The sequence below is a fragment of the Phodopus roborovskii genome, unplaced genomic scaffold (assembly GCF_943737965.1).
Source record: "Phodopus roborovskii unplaced genomic scaffold, PHOROB, whole genome shotgun sequence".
Classification (NCBI taxonomy): Eukaryota; Metazoa; Chordata; class Mammalia; order Rodentia; family Cricetidae; genus Phodopus; species Phodopus roborovskii.
The window spans coordinates 22,297,924-22,320,923 of NW_026126434.1; the positions used below are offsets into that span (position 1 = coordinate 22,297,924).

A 23,000-nucleotide genomic window follows, 5' to 3' on the forward strand; every position below is an offset into this window, starting at 1 on the left:
CAGGTAACATATAAAGGCAGACCTATCAAAATTAAGCCTGACTTCTCCATGGAAACCCTCAAGGCCAGAAGGTCCTGGATAGATGTTCTACAAGTACGAAGAGTCCACGGATGCCAGCCCAGACTGCTATGACCAGCAAAATTTTCAATCACTATAGATGGAGAAAACAAGCCAGATTTTCACAATACGTATTTACAAATCCAGCCCACAAAGATGTAGGCAATAGATAATCTGACTACACCAGAAACCAAGGGTAAAGCAGGACAAATATATTCACAATACCATTGCCAACAACAAATCCAAAACAAACAAGCATTAACAATCAATGGTCCTTACTCACCCTCAACATTAATGGTCTTAACTCACCTATAAAAAGACACAGGGTAACAGAATGGATACAAAGACAGAATCCATCCTTCTGCTGCATACAAGAAACACATCTAAGCTTCAAAGATAGACATTACCTCAGGGTAAAGGGTTGGAAAAAGATCTTCTAATCAAATGGACCCAAGAAGCAAACAAGTAGCTATCCTAATATCTAACAATTTAGACTTCAAACCAAAATTAATCAAAAGAGATGAAGAAGGTCATTTCGTACTCATCACAGGAGAAATCCATCAACACAAAGTCTCAATTCTGAACATCTATGCCCCAAATACAAAAGCGCCCACATTCATAAAAGAAACACTACTAAAACTCAAACCTCACTTATAGTGGGAGACTTCAACACACCACTCTCAACACTAGACAGGACCACCAATCAGAAACTCAACAAAGAAACAAAAGAACTAACAGAATTATGTCTCAACTGGGTTTAACAGATATCTATAGAACATTCCATCCAAACACAAAAGAATATACCTTCTTCTCTGCTCCACATGGAACCTTCTCTAAAATTGACCACATACTAGGTGGCATAACAAACCTCAACAAATACAAGAGAATTGGAATAGTCCCCTGTATCTTATCAGACCACCATGCTTTAAAATTGGAATTCAACAACAACAAAAATTGCAGAAAACCTACAAAGTCATGGAAACTGAACAATGTGCAATTGCACCACACCTGGGTAAAAGAAGAAATAAAGAAAGAAATTAAGGACTTTTCTAAAATTCAACAAGAATGAGGACACAACATACCCGAACTTATGGGACACCTTGAAAGCAGTGTTATGAGGGAAGTTCATTGCACTAAGTGCCCATATGAAGAAAACAGAGGATATTCACATTAGAGTCACAGTACAACTGAAAGCCTTAGAACAAAAAGGAGCAAACTCACCCCGGAGGAGTAGATGCCAGGAAATAATCAATTTGAGGGCTGAAATCAACAAAATAGAAACCAGGACAACAATACAAAAAAATAAAAAATAAATAAAAAATAAAAAAATCAATGCAACAAAAAGTTGGTTTTTTGGGAAAATCAACAACATAGACAAACCTTTATCCAAACTAAATTAACAAAATCAGAAACGAAAAGGGGAACATAATAACGGACACAGGAAATCCAGACAATCTTCAGGTCATAATTTGAAAACCTGTATTCCACTAAAATTGGAAATTCAAAGGAAAGGGACAAATTTCTGGATAACTACCACTTACCAAAATTAAATCAACAACAGACAAACTACTTAAATAGACCTATAACCTGCAATGAAATACAAGCAGTCATCGAAAGCCTTCCAACCAAAAAAAGCCCAGGGCCAGATGGCTTTAGTGCAAAATTCTACCAGAAATTCAAGGAAGAACTAATACCAATACTCCTCAAATTGTTCCACACAATAGAAACAGAAGGTTCATTGCCAAACTCTTTCTATGAGGCCACAATAACCTTGGCATCCAAGCCTCACAAAGACACAACTAAGAAAGAAAACTACAGACCAACATCCCTGATGAACATTGATGCAAAAATATTCAATAAAATACTGACAAACCGAATCCAAGAATACATCAGAGAAATCATCCACCATGACCAAGTAGGCTTCATCCCTGTAATGCAGGGATGGTTTAACATACGAAAATCTATCAACGTGGTCCACCATATAAACAAACAGAAAAAGAAAAACCATATGATTATCTCCCTAGATAACTGAAAAAGCCTTCAACAAAATTCAACACCCTTTCATGATAAAGGTCTTGGAGAGATCAGGGATAACAAGAACATACCTAAATATAATAAGAGCAATATACAGCAAAATAGCAGCCAACATCAAAAACTGAATGGAGAGAAGCTTAAGGTGATTCTGCTAAAATCAGGAACAAGACAAGGCTGCCCTCTCTCTCCATATCTCTTCAATATTGTACTTGAAGTTCTAGCTAAAGCTATAAGACAACAAAAAGGAGCTCAAGGGAATCTAAATTGGAAAGGAAGAAGTCAAATTGTCTCTATTTGCATACGATATGATAGTTTACATAAGCGACCCAATAAACTCTACCAGGGAACTCTTACAGCTGATAAACTCCTTCAGCAAACTAGCAGGATATAAAAAAAAATCAGTAGCCCTAGTATATTCAGACAACAAAGAGGCTGAGAAAGAAATCGGAGAAACATCACCCTTTACAAAAGCCACAAGCAACATAAAGTATCTTGGGGTAATGCTTACCAAACAAGTGAAAGACCAAAAAATAAAGAACTTTGTGGCTCTAAAGAAAGAAATTAGATACCAGAAAATGGAAAGATCTCCCATGTTTTTGGATAGGTAGGATATAGTAAAAATGACAATCTTGCCAAAAGCAATCTACAAATTCAATGCAATCTCCATTAAAATCCTAGCACAATTCTTCACTGACCTTGAAAGGATAATAATCAACTTTATATGGAAAAACAAAAGATCCAGGATAGCCAAAACAACCCTGTACAATAAAAGAACTTCAGGAGGCATCACCATCCCTGACTTTAAACTCTACTACAGAACTATAGTTCTGAAAACGGTCTGGTATTGGCACAAAAATAGACAGGTAGACCAATGGAATCGAATTGAAAATCCTGATATTAACCCACACACCTATAAACACCTGATTTTCAACAAAGCAGCTAAAAGAATACAATGGGGAGAGGAAAGCATCTTCAACAAATGGTGCTGGCACAATTGGATGATGGTGTGTAGAAGACTGCAGATAAACCCATGTCTGTCACCGTGCACAAAACTCAACTCCAAATGGATCAACGACCTCAACATCAATCCAGCCACACTGAACCTCTTAGAAGAGAAAATAGGAGGTACCCTTGAACAAATTGGTATAGGAGACCGCTTCTTGAACATAACTCCAGGAGCACAGACACTGAGAGCAACAATTAATAAATGGGACCTCCTCAAACTTAGAAGCTTCTGTAAGGCAAAGGACACAGTGGACAAGACCAAATGGCAGCCCACAGACTCGGAAAAGATTTTCACCAATCCTAAATCTGACAAAGGGCTGATCTCCAAAATATACAAAAAACTCAAGAAACTAGTCAACAAAACACCAAATAACCCTATTAAAAAATGGGGTACAGAACTGAAGAAAGAATTCTCAATAGAGGAAATCAAAAAGGCTGAAAGACACTTAAGAAAGTGCTCAACAGCCTTAGCTATCAGGCAAATGCAAATCAAAACAACTTTGAGATACCATCTTACTCCTGCCAGAATGGCTAAAATTAGAAACACCAATGACAACTTATGCTGGAGAGGATGTGGAGAAAGGGGAACACTCCTCCACTGCTGGTGGGAATGCAAATTCGTATAGCCATTTTGGAGATCAGTATGGTGGTTCCTCAGGAAAATGGGAATTAGTTTACCATAGGACCCGGAAATCCCCCTCTTAGGCATATACCCAAATGAGCCACATCCATGCAACAAAGACATCTGCTCAACTATGTTCATAGCAGCATTATTTGTAATAGCAAGAACCTGGAAGCCCCTCAACTGAAGAATGGATAAAGAAGATGTGGCACAGCTACACAATGGAATACTACTCTGCAGAAAAAAAAAATAATGGAATCTTGAAATTCGCAGGCAAGTGGATGGCACTTGAAGAAACCATCCTGAATGAGGTAACCAAGTCACAACAAGAGGAACATGGTATGTACTCACTCATATATGGATTTTAGACCTAGAGCAAAGGATCACCAGCCTATAATTCACACCACCAGAGGAACTAGGATACAAGGTGTATTCTAGGAGATTCATATAAAGTCCCTCACAGAACCGGGAAGGGACAAGTCCCCCAGAGCACTTGGGAAGTGTGTGGGGCGCAGTGAATGGAGAGAGAAGTAGGAGAAAGAGAAGGGGAGGAGAGGAAAACACATTAGACTAGGAAGATTGAGTCAGGGTAGGAATAGAAGGCAGAAAAGAGAAAGAGAGAGAGAGAGAGAGAATGAACATAAAAGAGGGAGCTATTATTGGTTTGAAGAGAAAAATGAACCTAAAAAAAGGTCTAGAGACCTACAAGACTGCCATCAACTAACAATTTGAGCAACCATGGAAAGGCTACCATAAAAGCCCTTCCCTGATAGTGAGATCAACAACTAACTTATCCACCATCATGGAGTCCTCATCTAGTACCTGTTGGAATCAGAAGCAAACACCCATAACACTTAGTCGAACGAGAATCCAGATGCAGAGGGAGAAGACAAGACCAGGCTGCAGAAACACATAGAGACAGCTGACCTGAACAAGGAGGAGCTAACGGGACCCCAGACTGATAGCTGGGAATCCAGCATGGGACTGACTCAGACCCCCTGAATATGAGTCTCAGCTAGAAGGACTGAGCAGTCTAGGGGACCTCAGACAGTGGAACTAGGATGTATTCCTGGTGCACAAAAGGACCTTGCGGACACATCCCCCATGGAGAGATACTGCCTTAACCTAGAGACAGGAGAGAAGTCCTAGTCCCTACTTCAAATGACTTAACAGATTTACATGACCCCACCTGGATGGCATAGCCCTACATGTGGAACTAGGATGGGGGATGGGAGGGGAGGGTGGTCAGGGTGCATGTGAGAGGGCAGAGAGGGTAAGATGGAGGGAGGAGGGAGAGGGAACTGGGATCAACATATAAAGTAAAAAATAAAAAAATAAATGAAACATGTGTGGGGGGGGGACTACTTAGTCAAGTCAGGTAGAAAATGCCATCACAGTTTTATATGACATTTAACGAGAGAGAGAGAGAGAGAGAGAGAGAGAGAGAGAGAGAGAGAGAGAAAGGGTGAATAAAGGTGGGAGTGGGAATGGTGGTTTCCCCCTCGTCATTTATTAATACCAAAGAAGTATATATAAAGAATTCCTACTTGTTCCTGATACTAGAGAAAAATGAATAGGCAGATTCATAGAATGCACCTCACAAATAATAATTCAAAATAAAACTCCTGTACCTAGTTGTTCACAGTGAAATTAGCCACCACGCAGACAAAAGTTCTTCTTACATTCTCTTTGAAAACTGGAGGCGAGCTAGGTGACGTGGTGCATACCTTTGATACCAACACTCAGGAGATGGGGCAGGAAAATCTCTGAGTCTGAGGCCAGCCTAGTCTACATAATAAGTTCTAGGAGAGCCAGGGCTATGTAAAGAGATGCTGCCTCAAAAAACAAAAACAAAAACAAAAACAAAAAACAAACAAACAAACAAAAAACTATCAGCTTATCAGTAGTTCAGGACAGGTAGAAGGTAGACCAGCTTTCCCGTTGCTGGCTATACAGGCTTCCCATGCTGTCCTAAGCAGTAGCCAGATCCCAGAAATCTGATGTAGTTTAGCTTACATGGAAAAGGTACCACCCAGAGCACCCTTAATCCAAGCGTCTTTGGCCTGGGCCAGCTTTGAGTGACAGAAACTTTACAAGGGTCTGCTGACATGAACATGGGCAGCCTCAAAATGAATGAGAAAAGTACAATCGGCATCCATGACTGTGGAGACATCAGATAGAACACAGCTGATATCGTCTTCTGGTCAAACAGAGCACCTCTCCACCCCACAGCACATATCCACATCTGTGTCAGGGCAGAGACCAGCTAACATACTCCAGGTAGGACAAGAGATAAGCAGCCAAAGGCAAGTTGCCTCCAAGTAGACAAGCTATAAACTGCACACAACCAAGCTGGGAGCATACCTACCCATGAAACCAGAGTGCTACAGCAGGTGACAGTTGGACCAACAGCCCACGAGAAGCAAACCACATACAAAGTATAGAAATTAAACAGGCCACACTAAAGAGACAGCTCAGCAGTTAAGAGCATCTGGGCAATCATGAGGACTGGAGTTCAGATCCCAGTACCCAAAGAACAACCTATCATAAACCCAGCTCCAAGAGGGTCAGAGACAGAAGGAACATAGGGACTTGGTGGCCTCCAGTATAGCTGAGAAAACAGGAGCCCCAGGTTCAAGTAAATATCCTGACTCAAAACAATAGGTAGACTGTGATAGAAGAGGACATTTAACACTTCTAGTGCCTATGCACACATGCGCATGCGTACAGTCACACACTCACAAATATTTAAAAGGAAAGGAAGAAAGGACAGCGGGAAAGAGAGCAGATTGGAGTAAGGAGCTCACTACACAGAAGCTAACTGTAAGCAGTGTCAGTGGAGAGACCACAAAAATATACAGACTCCATAAAACCACAGGCAGCTGAAATTAAAGAGGAAAGTTAAGTTTCAAGATAGAAAACAATGATCAACAGTATACACCAAATGCTACCAGGATGTGAAACTATGTCCTAGACAGTTTAAGGCAGAACTGTAGCTCTCCAACAGCTGGTGTGTAAGAGACTCCTGGCACATCCATGTCTGACCCTACAAGTGGCCCTGGAAGTGGCTATACCCATGACTAATGGATGACATATTCACAGAGCTTTGTCTACCTACTAGTCTCATTCTATCCACTCACATTTGAGTTGTGGGGATGATGGGCCCACTATCAACATTAGCCAAGAAAAGCAAATATCTTAGTAAAACTGGATTTTTAAAAGGCAAAAAAAAGAAAAAAAGAAAAAAAAAAAAGGCCAAGTATTAAGGAGGCTGTAGGAATTCTAGGCCAGCCAGGACCACGTGACATAATCTGTCTACTCCCCCCCCCCCAAAGAAAACAAGCATTAAACAACTGAGAAAGATTAAAGGGATGAACAGGCTTTGCAAGTAGAAAAAAAACCATCTGAAGGACTCAATAAGGTCCCACTGACTTCATGATAATATTAAGTAAATTAAATCTAACCACATGAAAGAACCATGCTCTGACTCAACATTGAGTAATTTCTGGGGTTGGAAATAGCAGTTTGTTGTTATCTACTGACAGGGATTATGAGTTTGCATTATCATCCAGGTGTGGCACACCTAACGTGAAATTCAAAACCCAAAGTGCCGCTAGACCTGGTACCTGTGTGCAGACATGATGCCGAAGTGGAAAACTCTACACCTGACCTTATGAATGGGTTGCGGTCAAAATATAAGTGCATGAAAAATATCATATAAAATTACCTTCAAACTATGAGAAGTATAAATGAACTTTTGTGTTTAGACTTGGATCCCATCCTGAAGATATTGTATAAATACTCAAAAAAACTGAAAAAAAATTAACATGTTACTGGTCCCAAGCATTTTTGTACCTCAATCTGAAGTAAAAAGTATTTTAAACTAACAGTAATTTGCCATTCCAGAGCTTCTGCACACAAATGAAAACATCATGTGGAACAAAGTCTTGGGGCCTTCATCCCACAAAGTAACCAATGTGTCAAAGTCATCTCAATCACAACTATCAGGGCATTCTGAGATAGTCCTAACACAAACGAGATTGAGGGAGTGAAGCAGCTTGCTTAGGGATGGAGCCCCAAGACTCCAGAGGCTCCCAAGGGGAGGGAGATGGGAGAGGTCAGCAGCTACCACTCATGAGAGGCCAAACCCTGGATGCCTGGGAAGCATTTCCCCATACCTCGTGCCCTCCCACATGGAGGAAGAATGTCTGTATAAGATAGGGGAAGTTCTGTCCAGCAAGCACAAAAATCTAAGATTGAAGGAGAAAAAAGTAGTAAGACGATTCAGCAATCACAACATATCAAGATGGCGTATGGCTCACTTAGCATGCATAAGCCACCTTACTGCCCCCACTTTCCCAGAAAGTCCAGCACTAGATGATATCTCATGTCTGTAATCTCAGCACTTGGAGACAGAGGAACATAATTAAGAGGATCACGAATTCAAAGCTAACCTGGACAACAAGACCAGATTCTAGTTCAAATCACAACAATCTGAAATCTGAAATAATCCACAAAAGTACCTGGCAGTGGTGACACATGCCTTTAGTCCCAGCACTTGGGAGGCAGAAGCAGGTAGATATCTCTATAGTTCAGGGCCAGCCTGATCTACAGAGCTAGTGCCAGGGCAGCCAGGGCTACATACAGAGAAACCTTGTCTTGAAAAACAAACAAACAAACAAAAAAAAATCTACAAAAGTATGTAAGAATGATAAAAAAAAATTTCAAAAATAGAAAAAAAATTCCAAAAGATACAACCAGGTATTTCATATTTGAAAAACTGACTATAAACATATGAAGAGATGCTCAACGTATTAGCAAATAAGGAGATGAAAACTAAGGAACATGACATCATTTCATAGCCTCAACCAGCAGGACAGGTAGGGTTGAACAGACAAGTTGGGTGTGAAGTGTGGGGCGAGCACAGGCACCTCCAGTGGAGTGAGTTACAATTTCCTAATCATGCTGGGTATGTGCAGGGTGCTCTAACTGAGCACAGCTGCATCTTAAGAAATTTCCCGCCCTTGTGACAGGAGACACAAAAGAAAAATCATAGTGGCTTAACCAGTTAGAGTAGGAAAATGGACAAAGCCAACGGCCCTACTTGGTACCGTCATGAAATGAAGCATAGCAACATTTCACATACCATGCTGAGCCTCAGTGTACAATAGAGGCAGTTAAACCAGCAAAATGGCTCAGTGGGTAAAGGCACTTGCTGCCAAGCCTGACAACTTGAGATCCTCCTGCCTCAGCCTTTTACACACAAAGCAGCTCTTTTTTGACTGAATCTGTGTGTTTTCATGTTGTGTGTGTATGCATAGATCTTATGTGCCATATCTCTAACCTATGTGGGCTTTGCTATTTCATTATTTTTGACAAAATGAGATTTTTTTCGCAGTAATATATAAACTATGCCTTTGCAGAATACTTGGAGAGGCTGTTGCTCCCTCATATAGAGCCCCATGGGTTTGGATTGGACTGTTCCCAAAGCCTCTCCCTAGGCTTTGACTGCCCTGTTGGGCACCTATCTTCCTGTGCAGTCACCATTATGTCAGTCTACCTCCCAGCCCAAGTAAGGTCTCTGAAGTTGGGACTATGTCCCTCTGACCTGTTACTGACAACAGACCACTGACCTGATCCCATCAAACACCCCAACAGAATGGTGGCTAACATTTACTAGCCATAGGAGTTCGAAAAAAGTCACAGAACTCCCTTTAGTCCCAGTGTATAAGCAAAGAGCAAGAGATACAGCAATAAGAACACGTTGTCACACACAACGTACTACCTGGCATACACACACCAGCTCACTGACTCTGTCATGGTACCAGCAAGTTCAAGCCCTGTATGATGGCTATCAGAAGAAAGATGTGATGTACTCAATTTTGAAAGATCAATTGTATGAAAAGGCAGTTATACTTTTACAGACTATAAAGCCAGTCAATTTTAAAAAAAAAATGGAGAGTTAGCTTAGCACATAAAAGTGTGTGTGTGTGTGTGTGTGTGTGTGTGTGTGTGTGTGTGTACACGTAAACATGAGCATGTGTGTGACATTATACAGACTGAGCAGGTTGTATTTACATATACATATAAATAAAAATAAATCTTCAAAGAGAAAAATGATGCTTGTCAAGTTATTTTTAGATCTCTTCTGCAATAAAACAGAAGAGTCAGCAGACTGTGTCCCTGCATTTAGCTGGTGGTTCTTTGTCTTGTTGCCGACCACGAACAGAGAAATTAAAGTAGCTCACATAGGACCCCATTAGGAAAGGCCAACAATGGCCCACTGAACCCAGAGCCTCTAGCACTGAAGCTTGAACTGGAGAAAGTACTTAGCTAGAAGATGGCTCATTGCAATCTTCACTTTCCCTGTCTCCAGAAGGACTTAAGAAAGCCTAGAGACACACATATAATACTTTCTTGTACACAGGATACATGTATTCCAAGGGAAGCCAGCACAAGGCAGATAGCCCAGCCTCCCACCAGGCAGCAGAGCCATCCTGCAGAACACACAGTCTGTCCTAGGGAAGTCTACAGTAGGGCAAAAGGGGAGGATTGCACATGTTTAGCACAGGTAAAGCCATCTCACAAGTCTGTGGCTGGTCTCTCACAGGGTTTCGCCACCGTTACAAAGTTAATCTGACCTGGTAACTTACCAAACACTCCACCCTTGCAACTTCTCCCCACCTCTACCTGCCTTGGCCTTATTTACAACCATTATTATTTCCAGCCTGGTACACTCAATATAAAAAATGATGTTTTAGGGGCGGGGGGAATGACTCAGTACTTGCTATACTGATCCAAAAGACCTGAGTTTGGTTTCCAGCACCCATCAATCAGCTATAACCATTCATAACTCCAGTTCCCGAGGATCCAACGCCCTCTTTTGGCTTCCACAGGCACCATACACACCATACACACACACACACACACACACACACACACACACACAAACTTTCAAGAAATCTTTTTAAAAAGTTAGGTTTCTCTAAACACCCACAAAGATACAGAAACATATTGCATATTAGAAACTAGAATAAACATGTCTTGGAAAGAACAAAAGGGAGAGGCAGTGCACAAAGAACACCACTTAGAATGAAGATAAACATTGCTAATATGAAGTACAGACATTCAAACTACATAGAACTGGCCACAGTTCTCTTACCACTTATAAACCTATGAGCAGGTTTGGTTTCTAAACAAGAAAACATGAAACACCCTATACAGTCACCACAGGTCACTCTGCAGCTACTTCTGGACCACAGTCCTTGCTTAGTGGCAACAACCAGGGAGACTTCTTCATAGGATGCACAGTTCTATCTAAAAGAAGTCTAGTTGGCCATTGGTGGCGTAAGTCTTTAATTCCAGCATTCAGGAGGAGGAGGCAGGAAGATCTCTGTGAGTTCGGGGCCAGCCTGATCTATAGAGTTGAGTTCCAGAACAGCCGGGGCTACACAGAAACGCTGTCTCAAAAAACAAAACAAAAAAGAAAGGAAGAAGAAAGGAAGGAAGAAAGGAAGAAAGAAATCAAGCTTACATTTTCAGACAGTATTTTTCACAAGCAAACTCCCAAGGGCGGTGATCTGGGAAGCAACAACCTGACTAACAAGAAATTCTATTCAATGAGCCTGTTGAGAAGAGACTTTGCTCTCCGGACAGGTGCAAGATATTTGTGGCTCAACAGAGCATGGAAGACAGCAAGAACAGCATGTCCCTGCTATTTTGGGACACTGGCCCTGGGCATCCTGAGGAGCAGTCTGAGAGGCTCTCTGAAATGTCTGTCAGAGCCAGAGAAGACACCGTAGAAAAATGTCTCACAGCTAAGGGAAATCTGTCCACGTGACAAGACTGGTTATGCTTATGGACCTGCCCACACCAATGCAGGGCAAAGGGTAAAAAGCCGATCACCCAAACAGGAATGAAACCTCAAGACTCTGTGCACACAAGGCTCTGTGTAGACCCTAATTTACACACCCAGAGCCAGAAAGAGGCAGAAGTTTAAGCTAGGAAATGGGATGAGATGGAGGAATTCCTATTGCCTTCTCCAGCTAGTAGGGCATGGAGAAGCTACACTGGGGACACTGATTCAGTAATGCCAGCATGCAGCTATTAAATTGTTATTGAATTGTTCAATATTGTGTAGTATAATGAATCCCCTCCCTCCCCCAAAAAACAACAACAAAGTTAACACAAGGGCTTACAAATTGTCTTGATGGGTCAAGGTACTTACCATAAGACCTGACAACTGAGTAGATCCTTGAAACCCACAAGGTAGAAACAGAGCACAGGCTTCTGGACTCTGTGCTCTAACTGCCACACCCAAACTACTGTACACACACATACATAAATCAATTATAATGTAGTAATTTTCTTAATCAGACCCAGCTGTCCTGGAACCAGCTCTGTAGACCAGGCTGGCCTTGAACTCACAGAGATCTGCCTGCTTCTGCCTTCTGAGTGCAAGAGTCAAAGTCATTAGCCACTACTGCCCAGCAAAGCATAATAATTTTTAAGTTAACATAAAATAGTAAAATAGCACCCCTATTTCATCACATCCAACTGCTCTTTTCTTTGAAAAGTCATCAGTTTTACACACCCCCAGGCAAGGAGATAGGAGCAAAGCTAGACCATACCTAGAAATGATCATATACCTCAAGCACCTACAACAGCATCACTGCAGATATTGCCAAGCACACAATTGTACCACCACAGATGCCCCAAACACTTGACAGTTCTACCATAAATGCCTCCAGTACTCACCAGCATTACTACCCAAGACAAGCATGGAAAACCAGAAAACAAACCAACTGGTGTGTCTTCTGTGAGGAAGACCGTTTCTCTTGGCAGTCTTAAGGTTTTTATTTTTAAATAAATTTTATTTCCTGTGTCATAGGAATATGCCGGCATATAGGTCTGTGCATTGCTTACGTTCCTGGTGCCTATGGAGGCCAAGAGAAGGTTCTGGGTCCCTCTGGGACTGGAGTTACAGACCATTGTGAATTGCCACAGGCATGCTAGGAATCAAACTCACGTCCTCTGAAAGAGCAGCCAATAGCCCTTAACTACTGACCCATCTCCCCTAACCTGTACCATTGTTTTTTAAAAAGCATCTCAAAGGATAGTATTTATAAAAAGAAATCATCTCAATAACCTGGCACATTTCACAGAAATACCCAATTACTTTTGAGGCAATGCAGATTTTTCTCTTTCCAAGCCCAGAAGATCCTAAAACAATAGCCTTTCATATCTAAGAACACCCAGGCAGGTGAGCCTCAGAGGTCTTCAGGTGGCTCGGGGGTGGGGGGTGGGGGGTGGGGGTTGCTAGCCTACAGGTGCAGAATGCAGAATATGTGCAGACACTGTGTTCTATGTGTACATGTATATAAACATGTATGCGCTATGTACACATGTGTGTTTATACATGGACCAACAAGTAGGATTGGAGTTGATGGGGTCAGGACCTCTTAGCACATCACATACTTGGAGAATGTGGTGATGGACATTTTTTTCACACAGATGTACAAAGAGCCCACACAGATCACAGGGACCTCAACCAGGCCCCTCCTGTCAGTTTCCCAAGTTCCTACTGCTTTGTTAGACTTCATCTCCAAATCGCCATGTGACATGACAAGACACATAAAATATATGCTGGAGAAGAAACCACACTGTGTACAGACTTCCTTCTGAGTGTTCAGTTGTACTAGGTGACAGTCACAACCACTCATAGCAGCTTGTTCTATCACGTCCTCTATTCTTTCCACACAGAGTCAACTGTTCAGTTGATGCCTACTTGTGTCCTGTCTTTGCGAGCAGACACAAGAGTTCAAATCCCCACTACCACATGAAAGCAAGTGGGCTTGCCTATAATCCTGGTATGCAGAGGGCAGACAGGATCCTCATGGCAATCGGGCCATCTAGACTAACTGAAACAGTAAGTTCTGGATTCAAGCAAGAGACTCAACTTCAATAAATAAGATGGTGTGATCAAGAAAGACATTTGACAGCCAACCACTGCCCTCTACACATGAACACACACATATTCTTCATCCACATGAATGAATGCAAACAAACATAGACACATGCATATACAAATACACACAGATCAAAACCAAAACTAAACGTTACTCCCCACTGAACTGAGCCAAGCTCAAGCATGGACCCTCATACCCATGAGTAGTGTGACCCCAATGTGGTTAGCAACTACTGGCCATAGAGAGTGCAGCATTACCCAAGGTGTTACCCATCGGGACAAAACATGGGAATGCTTACCAGTGCAGCCTGTCCCTGAGATGCCTGCAGCTCCTGAGGTTTGGCCAACTCTGCTTGTGGCTTCTGCATTTCAACGGTGTGTGGGTCTCCCAGCTCCTGAGGCACGACTGGTGCTGGGTGCAGCAGGACCTCAGCACCCACGCTACCCAAGGCTGTATCTCCATCTTCCTCTAGCAGGTGCCTTTGATTGTGCAGAGCCACAGCCAGTTCCTCCTGCTGAAAGAGTTTCCACAGGTGTCAAGCCATGGCATACCCCAGTTTTCCCCATCCCAAGGAGTTAATATGGGCAGGAAGTGGTAAACATCCCAAATGCTTCCTATAATTAAATTCTGTCACCAATTAAGTTGGTGACGTGATTTAAAATAAGTACTTGTGTGAGATCTGTATGTTTCTGCTTTTAAAATGTTATCTTAGATTTTAATTTTAAGATGTATTTCTATCATTTTTAATTATGTCTGCATGTGGGTATGTGTCAACAGAGGCCAGAGGTGTTGAATCCACTGTAGCTGGAATTAAAGGCAGCTCTGAGCTGTCTGACATGTGTGCTGGGAACTAAACTTGGGTCCTCTGGAAGAGCAGCAAGTACCAAACCATCTCTCCATCCCTGAACTCAAATTTTCTTTAAACCAAATGAATCAAGACGACCCACAGGTTCAGACCCGTGGACTGGGAACAGGGTTCAGTCCACAAACTTGTACTGGTTTGTGGCAAGGGAGAACAGAAGTTTGCTAAAACCAAAGTTGCAGTTCCAGGGCACAGGAGTGAGCTGGAGACTTCCCAGCAGTCTTAGACAGTTTTCCACAGTCCAGAGAAATAATAGAATGGCCCCAGTCTCTAGAACAATCTAGACACTGGGATGGATGCACCACATACAGTAGGCATTCCCAGCTGCTCCATGCACTCCCACAGAACAGCCTAATCCATTTCAGGAAGATAGATAGCATCCACCACTGAGGAAGGGCAAAGGAAGCAGAAAGCACACTGGATGGGCTGTAAGTTGGTATGTGTCGCTTATTCACGGTCACTGACTCCTGTGTCCTGTGGACAGTCGTGAGCCAACAGTGAGTTTGCCAGAAATTCCCTCTTCATATAAAAAAACTTCAAGTGCCAGCCAAAAGAATCATCACATCCTTGCTCTTCATACCAAAAACCAAACAAAAACAAAAACCCTGAATTTCAGGAAGTGTCAATACAAAAAGGAAACCAAAGCTTTGCGTGTACAACACAGAAATCAGATCCTTCTACTGTGGACTCCAAACCAAGACTCACAGGAGGGACTGAGGTAGGCTCCTGGGAGCTCCTGGAAGCTCTGGACACCAATTTATGCAAATGTGAATTGAGTCCCCAACAACCCTAACCGACTGTCATCTACAGTGAGACCAATAATCGTCACCGCTATCAATTGACTGTGAGGCACAGATGCACATACACAGACATGCATGTGCCATACACACAAGGAAGCAGATACAGGCACAAGAGACACAGGGACATGATTCACAGACACATTCAGATGTGTTAAATAAGACACAGAGATGCATGTCCACAAATGCCCAGACACATATGACATGTGGCCAATACATGAATAATACAGAGACCGGCCCTGTGTCAAGAAAGGGGCCCCGGCATCTCACCTGTTGTGTCCCTTGCAAGTCAGTGGTCAGGCCTTTCACCGCCTCTGTGTGTTTGGCATGCATTTTGATTCTTGAGCTATCTTTTGCAGACTGAAGTTCCTCGGCATATTTCAGTTTCAGTTTTTCCAATTCATGTGTCAAAATCTCTTTGTGAGAAGAGTCCTTTTTCTGTAGCTGTTCCTCAAGCTCTGCTTGCAAAAGCTCCAAAGCCTTTCTGTGCTCATCACGAATAGCATCAATGTCAGTCAAGTAAAGGGATTCCACTGCATGCAAATTTGTCAAATGTTTCATCTCCAAAGTGCTAATTTCAGCATTGTGTTTCACCTGCAGTTCAGCCACATGAGTCTCAAGAAGTGCCTGCTGCTTGCTCTCCAGGGAGGCGAGCTGCTCAGCAAGCTCAGAGTGGTGCTTGCTCTCAAGCTCTATCCTCAGGGCCTGAAGCTGCTGCTGGTGTCCCTGCTGCAGGAGCTGAAGATCATGGGTGTGCTTCTCCTGAGCGTCCCGAAGGAAAGCATCTTGTTCCTTGGCGAATTTCTCCATAATCTCTTTGCGCTCTTCCAAAAACCTGAGGCAACACTCAAGGAGAACACAGGCAATAGGACACATGGCCAGACTGTACATAACCCCTCTGAGCCATAAGATACACTTCCCACAGAAAGAGATGCTTGAGTACTGGATTTGAACCTGCCCTAAAATAAACTCATGGGCCATGTGAATGAAGCTTGAGTAACTGCAAGGCCAGGAGCCATGGTTTCACCAGTTCTTAAAGACTATGGGAAGATGAAGCACCCATAGGCAAAATGCACACACATCTCTGCAGGAAGGACCTCAAATGGCAGGCTCAACAGGCCACTTGTGGCAGCAATTAGAACAGTATTATGTAAGAGGGCCATAAAGCAGTCCAAAGGCCCAGGGAAGGACGAGCAGAAAGCCCAAGAAAGAAGGAAGGCTTAATTGGTGGAGAGGAGCTGATCCCACTTGTGGAACAGTGACCAGTCAGATAGTGCCAAGGTCCCTGGCAGGAACAGGCTATATTTCATGATAAGCTTGGTAAGTTTACCTACATGTGAGCTGTGACTTACGGGAGCATGCGTATGCGTGTGTGTTTGTGTGTGCACATGTGTACCACATATACAAATGCAGAGGCCAGAGGAGGGTGTTGGGTATCTTTTTTTAATTGACCTCTGTCTCATTCCCTTGAACCAGAATATCCCACTGAACCTGAATCAGCTCATTGTTTTAGCTAAGACAGGTGACCAGGGAGCCTCTGGGATTATTGGCCTTCACTCCCAAGCAATGGAGTTACAGGCACATGCAGCCAGGCCCAGCCTTTATGAGTGCTAGGGAGTCAAGCTCAGGCCTTCAATGCTTTCACAACAAGCTCTCTTCCCCACCAAGCATCTCCCAGTCCCAAGGGATGTGACTTCCTGTGCACAGCTCAGCCATGGGTCTTCCATAGAGTGCTTTGTTGTAGGATTTCTGTGAGACAGGAACTTGAAAGCCCTGTGGAGTTGCAGCTCTGACCCAGACAATAATGGACTTGTGCCTGAACTCAATCTCAAACTCAGAGAACTCTTTAGCATCCCTGATGCCAAGAAGCTGGGAAAGGTGTAGAATGAAGTGGGGCCAACCCACCAGCAGATTCGACAGTCCCATGGTAAGTAAACATTAGCCACTACAGCCTGAGGAGTGAGGGCTGCAAAAGACTTGGCACCAAAGGGGGCAAGTAATCTGCTAATGTTTTAAATCTGTAACTTCAAGGAAGTATGTGATTTAGAAGGAAATGGTTTCTTTTAAAACAATGTGATTAAATTCAAAAGACCCACACAACACTAGACTCAATGAAGGCCATGTCCACATAAGACATCATAAGTGAGGCTTAAGACTCTATTATTGAACATCAGGTATGATGGCAATCCCAGAATTTGGGAGGCAGAGGCAGGCAGATCTTGGTGCATTTGAGACCAGCTTGGTCTAAACAGTTAGTACCAGGACAGCCAGGACGACAGAGAGACCCTGCCTCAAAAACAAAACAAAACAAAAACAACACACACACACACAAAAAAAAAAAAAAAAAAAACAAGAAAATCTGTCACTGAGAGAATGAAGAGATGGCTGAGGAGTTAAGGGAACTGGCTGTTCTTCCAGGACATGGGTTCAATTCTCTGCACCCACATGACAGCTCAAAAAGGTCTGTAACTCTAGTTCCAGAGGATCTAAGTCCTTTTCTGGCCTTCGTAACAGGCAGCGCACAGACATACATATAGGCAGAACACCACCCATACACAGAAAATATTTTTTTAAGAACTTAAATATATGAAAACATTAAAATTCAGTTATTAACAAAAGCTATGTCACAGAAATTTTAAAACATGCAAAAAGAGAACAAAAACATAAATGGGCACAATGCATGCAGAAAACCAAGGTGGACAGGTTAGGAGTTACAGGTCAGACAGGGCTACACAGAGTGTATGAAGTCAACAAAGCCTATACAAGAAGGCTATGTCTCAAAATAAAGGCCAGATATGGAGATGTACCTATAATTACAGCATTTAGGAGGCTGAGGCTAGAGGACCTTTAAGTAGTGTACCTTTAAGACAAGCTTGAGCAACAAAAGGAGACCTCTTCTCAAAAACAAACAAGAATGAAGACACACAGGATGCATGTGCGCTCATGTTTGTGCAAGGTACTCAAGCTCTGCAGAGCATGTGACTATGCTATCCCCAGCACACCTTATCATGGAGCACCAGCCTTCTCTTCTGGCTGAATAGTAAAAATGGGGTATACCACACTGTGTTCCACATCCTTCTAGGTTTTCTACCCAACCAAGCTCCATTCTCCATCCTGCTAGGTCCCTCTTAGCCTCTGCCAGCACTTTGGGCAGGGGGCTCCACACCAAAGCCACCATTCCACAACATCACCCACCTATTCTGGGCCATCATCAGTTGGAGAGCGCAGTCTTCCTTCTCACGGAGCAGCATGATGTGCTCCTCATCCTGGACCACAAGGGGCTCCTGGCCACACCGGCTACAGGGCAGACCTTCATCTCTAGTGAGCTCTTGTTCCAGCTGTCTCAGGCGGCCCTGCTGCTCCATCAGAGATCTCTCCAGGTCCAAGATCTGGGCTGCCTGCTGGTCCTGCAGGTGTCTCATGCCAGACTCCCGGAGCTCAAACCTGCTTATTATGGACTGTTTCTCACACTCAGCCTTTTCTCTTAGCTCAAGAAACATGGAAGTTAACCTCTCTTCGGCATCTCTCTTTAGATCCTCGTGTGAATGCTCCCACTCGGCTTCCTTTTTTTGGAACTCTTGTTTCATTAGCTGAATCTTCTCCTCCGCTTTTTTTAGTTTTACCTGATGGTCTTCAACTAGACTACGTTTGACCTATAAGACGACATGATTTTATATAAGAGGAAGGAAAGTAAATGGAAAGATTGTTGGATGTGATGGTCCCGGTATACCCATGAACATGGAGATTGCTAAAACATCAAAATACAGCAGTAGGAATACATCTTATGTTGATGGAAATGGAAATGCCCTAAAAAAAAAAAACAAAAGTAAAACTGCTTTTCTCCACAAAATCCAGCACCTTGATCCATGAACACAAGCACACAGGCAGCCCCCACAGGCACCTGAAGTACAGGTGGACCTATAGGTCTTTTGGGGGGGGGAGGCCACATCCAATAGCAGCAAGGGGAGGGACCAATGTTTCAGTCACCTGGATCTATAATAAAATAAATAATTCTAAAGAAAACTTAAATACGAAGATAAATGAAAAAAAGCCGATGATAGGCAGATACCTTAAATTCCAAGAAGGAAGAAGGTATCAATAAGGAGCCAATCAAGCTGGGTGTTGGTGGCGCACACCTTTAATCCCAGCACTCGGGAGGCAGAGGCAGGTGGATCTCTGTGAGTTCAAGGCCAGCCTGGGCTACAGAGTGAGTTCTAGGACAGCCTCTGAAAGCAATATAGAGAAACCCTGTCTCGAAAAACAAAAACAACATAACAACAAGAACAAAAAGAAGCAAATCAATGTCAAAAAAGGAATGTGAGAGTGACCACAATTCTCCATCAAACTAAAGTCTATCTCCCTCTTTTCTGGTGATTAGTAAACAAATCTAATCAGACCAACTCTTCCTGAGTAGAACAAGAGACATGGCCTAAACTCAAACTGATCCCAATTTAATGCAGATGTAGAATGGGCTCTGAAAGTAGGCAGGCTATAGCTAAAAGAATTTAACAAAACACTCTTCCCCAAACAGAGATGGCTGTGGACTTTAAATTCATCAAGATAACTGCCTGCTGAAACAAAATGGCAAAGTCCTATAGAATCCAATCTCACAATCCTATAGGATCCAGATGCAACATAAAACTAGAGGATATAAAATAAGCAAATAAAAACGGAAAATGGGACCTGTGCTGAAGAGATAATACAATCAATTGGGGCAGTCCCAGGAAGGCATAGATGATAAAAATCATCAGAATAGGGTCCAAACCAATACTTTAAACCCTGACCAAAACAACAAAACTTGTCACCAAAGACAAGGATTAAGATGGGGGGGGGAGACTTTAAATAAAAGAAAACTTGTGCAAAAGACCCAAACAACAGGAAAAGCTAGAGGAAACGATGAACACATGGACTCACCCTCAGGAGGGAGTGAAGGGCACCAGAACTGCTAAGTCCAAGACTATTATTTCCCATAGTGCCTTTCAGTTTTCTTAACTTATTTTTATTTTTGGGGGTTTTGTTGTTGTTCCCTTTTTATTTTTACTTTGAGATAGAGTCTCATAATGTAAGCCAGGCTGGCCTCAAACTTACTATTTAGTTAATGATGGCTTTGAACTCCTGATCACAGGCCTCCATCAGCCTCTGCGGTACAGGGATGCCGGAGTTAAAGGTATATACTACCATACTCAGCTCCCTTAATTGCTTTTGAATACCTGACTTCTCAGAGCAAATCTTACAACATTGTTATTGCTGAGGTAACAACATATATGGATGTTAGCACCTAGGAAACTGCAGCATAAAAGATTAGAAAAAAGGAGCAGAGGGACATATTGAAAATAATAAGATGGCAGGCCTAAATCTAACCGTATCAGTAACTGCATTAAATGTTCACAGACTCAGCACTATAATGAAAAGGCAGAGATTATCAAAATAAGTTAATATTTAACCACATAACCTACATGAAATAAACTTTATATTCATTAACCTAAATAAAAAATATTTAGAAACAAAAAGTTAAGAAAAAGCAGACGATGCTAAACATAGTGGCACATGCCTATAATCCTAACTGAGCAAGACTGTTATGTCAAGAACTTTTTTCTTAAATAAACGCCAAGGTTGTTAAGACTGTACTAATAAAAAGATTTTTAATAAATTGATTTTAAGGCAAAGAATATCAGGAGATATTTCATTAATAGTAAAAAGGTAAATCTTCCAGGAAGATATAATCACAAACATGTATATGTATTAGCAGTGCTTCAAAATGTTCAAAGCAAAAATTTAACAAGATTACTCTAGGAGAATTCCACATTCCCTTCTTATTGTTATTTTTGTTGCTTGTTTTGATTTTTTTTTTTTTTTTTTTTAAGACAGGGTTTCCTCTATGTAGCCCTGACTGTCCTGGAACTCTATGTAAACCAGGCTGGCCTCAAACTCAAAGATCTGCCTGACTCTGCCTTTGGAGTCCTGGGATTAAAGGTGTGGGCCACCACACCTTGCCACATTCCTTTCTTGAACTGACTCTCTAGATAAAAATGTGGCCTGGGAAACAAACATTTATTGTCTAGGAAACTCAGTCTTGAGTCCAGTGTCTGAAAAGATCACAGGTCACAGCCCATGGGCTGCCAGCACAATGAACAGTTGCTGACTTGGGCGAGGTGGTTCACACAGCTTTCTACAAAGTTCTACTAGTTCTATCTTGTTCAAATCCTTACTTTTAAAGGCAACTTTGGTAACAAATCTTGTAAACAAAAAGATTATATCCTATAAAGTTCTTTTTTGATGGAGAATGAAAATCACAAAGTCATTCCAAAGAAGAACACATGAGGACAGGGGCATGAAAGACATGTTTTCAGACATGGTTAAAAGTATGAGGAAGGGAGCACAACTCAGTTAACACACAAGCAGCAAAAGACAAAGAAATACCAGCTCACATTCCCTGAGCTGCACTGGCTGCATAATGAAGCCCCTTTTGTAACTTTGAAGAGGCTGTCCTTTTCCATTCTGTCCATGCCCGTAATGGTATGGCAGTGACTTTCTCAAGCTCACAAATACCTGGGGAGAGGCTCAGTATCTGAATTGTCCACAGCAGTTGTACAATCACCACGAAGGATGTGAACATATTTGAAGACAGTGGCGTCAAGATCAGAAGATTGCCAGTGCCTTTCCTGGGAGCCCTTGAGTTTGACTGACCATTTCCTTAAGGAGTCAAACTGCCTCTGGCCTTGTGTACCAGACTTTAATGAAGCATGCTGGCAAACCCACTTGCCTTTCTTTCCACCAGAATCTGATGTACACACTCCTACAGCAATGCCATATATAGTTCAGGATGTCCTCAGGACCTCCTTGTGCACACAGACCACAAGCCTTCCGCAAGAATACAGAGCCTTGCTGAGGGTCACTACTCACGCTCTCCAGCTCCTCTTTCAGGTGGATCTCATGATGCAGTTTCTCCTGTAAATCCCTGTTCTCTGTTTTCAAGAGTTCAACTGCTTCCTTGAGCTCAGTCTGAAGAAGTGAAAGTTTAACCTTGTGTTCAGCTTCCAAAGTCAGGATTCTGGCAGCCACCTGAGCATCAGCTTCCACAGTCATGTCCTGTGCATACTGCAGACATTCTTGGGCAAGCTCTTGAGGAACAGGGGAGAAGGGAGACCATCATCGACCGTGGCATCCACAGGCACACACCACAGAACAGCAGCAGCCTTCGAACTATTCAGCTAACAGGACACTTCAGCCTGGGGCACCAGGAGAGGAGCCAAATCTTCAGTGTCCCCTTTGCAGGTGCATCCTGGCCTACCCTGAGTTGTAGCACTCCCCGGGGTCTACACAGCACACACCTAGGCTGCCCAAGGCATTCCTTAAGGTCAGGTATGATGAGCAACCTGCTGTTGGTCACCCAGAGTGAGCCCTGTGGCTGGCACCAGACACACAGGGACAGGCACAGGTAATTCAAGGTTTCAGCACAGGGCTTGAGTCTACAGCACCTAGGAAGTGAGTGTGCAAGGTGGGCACACTGCCTCCTCTAAATCAAGCCTGGATCTTCCTCTATGGAAGATGGAAACAAAGGCACAAGCCCCGGATTTAGAGCAAGAACAAGTCATGCTACAGGGACTGCATGGACACAAGCAGCACAAATGACAGAACATGTCAGAGGCAACCGT

General features: G+C 42.8%; 1 protein-coding gene across 4 annotated transcripts in view; it reads right to left on the reverse strand.

The window, feature by feature from the left end:
* Positions 1 to 23,000, reverse strand: part of Pcnt (pericentrin) — an 86,869-nt gene that overhangs the window by 45,500 nt on the left and 18,369 nt on the right. For all 4 annotated transcript variants that reach the window (XM_051186942.1, XM_051186943.1, XM_051186944.1 and 1 more), the window contains exons 12-15: positions 22,249 to 22,466; positions 18,541 to 18,998; positions 15,616 to 16,180; positions 13,985 to 14,200 (exon numbers count right to left, since the gene is read on the reverse strand). In XM_051186942.1, coding sequence (XP_051042899.1) covers positions 13,985 to 14,200; positions 15,616 to 16,180; positions 18,541 to 18,998; positions 22,249 to 22,466 — 1,457 coding nt within the window. The remainder of the gene's footprint in view (positions 1 to 13,984; positions 14,201 to 15,615; positions 16,181 to 18,540; positions 18,999 to 22,248; positions 22,467 to 23,000) is intronic.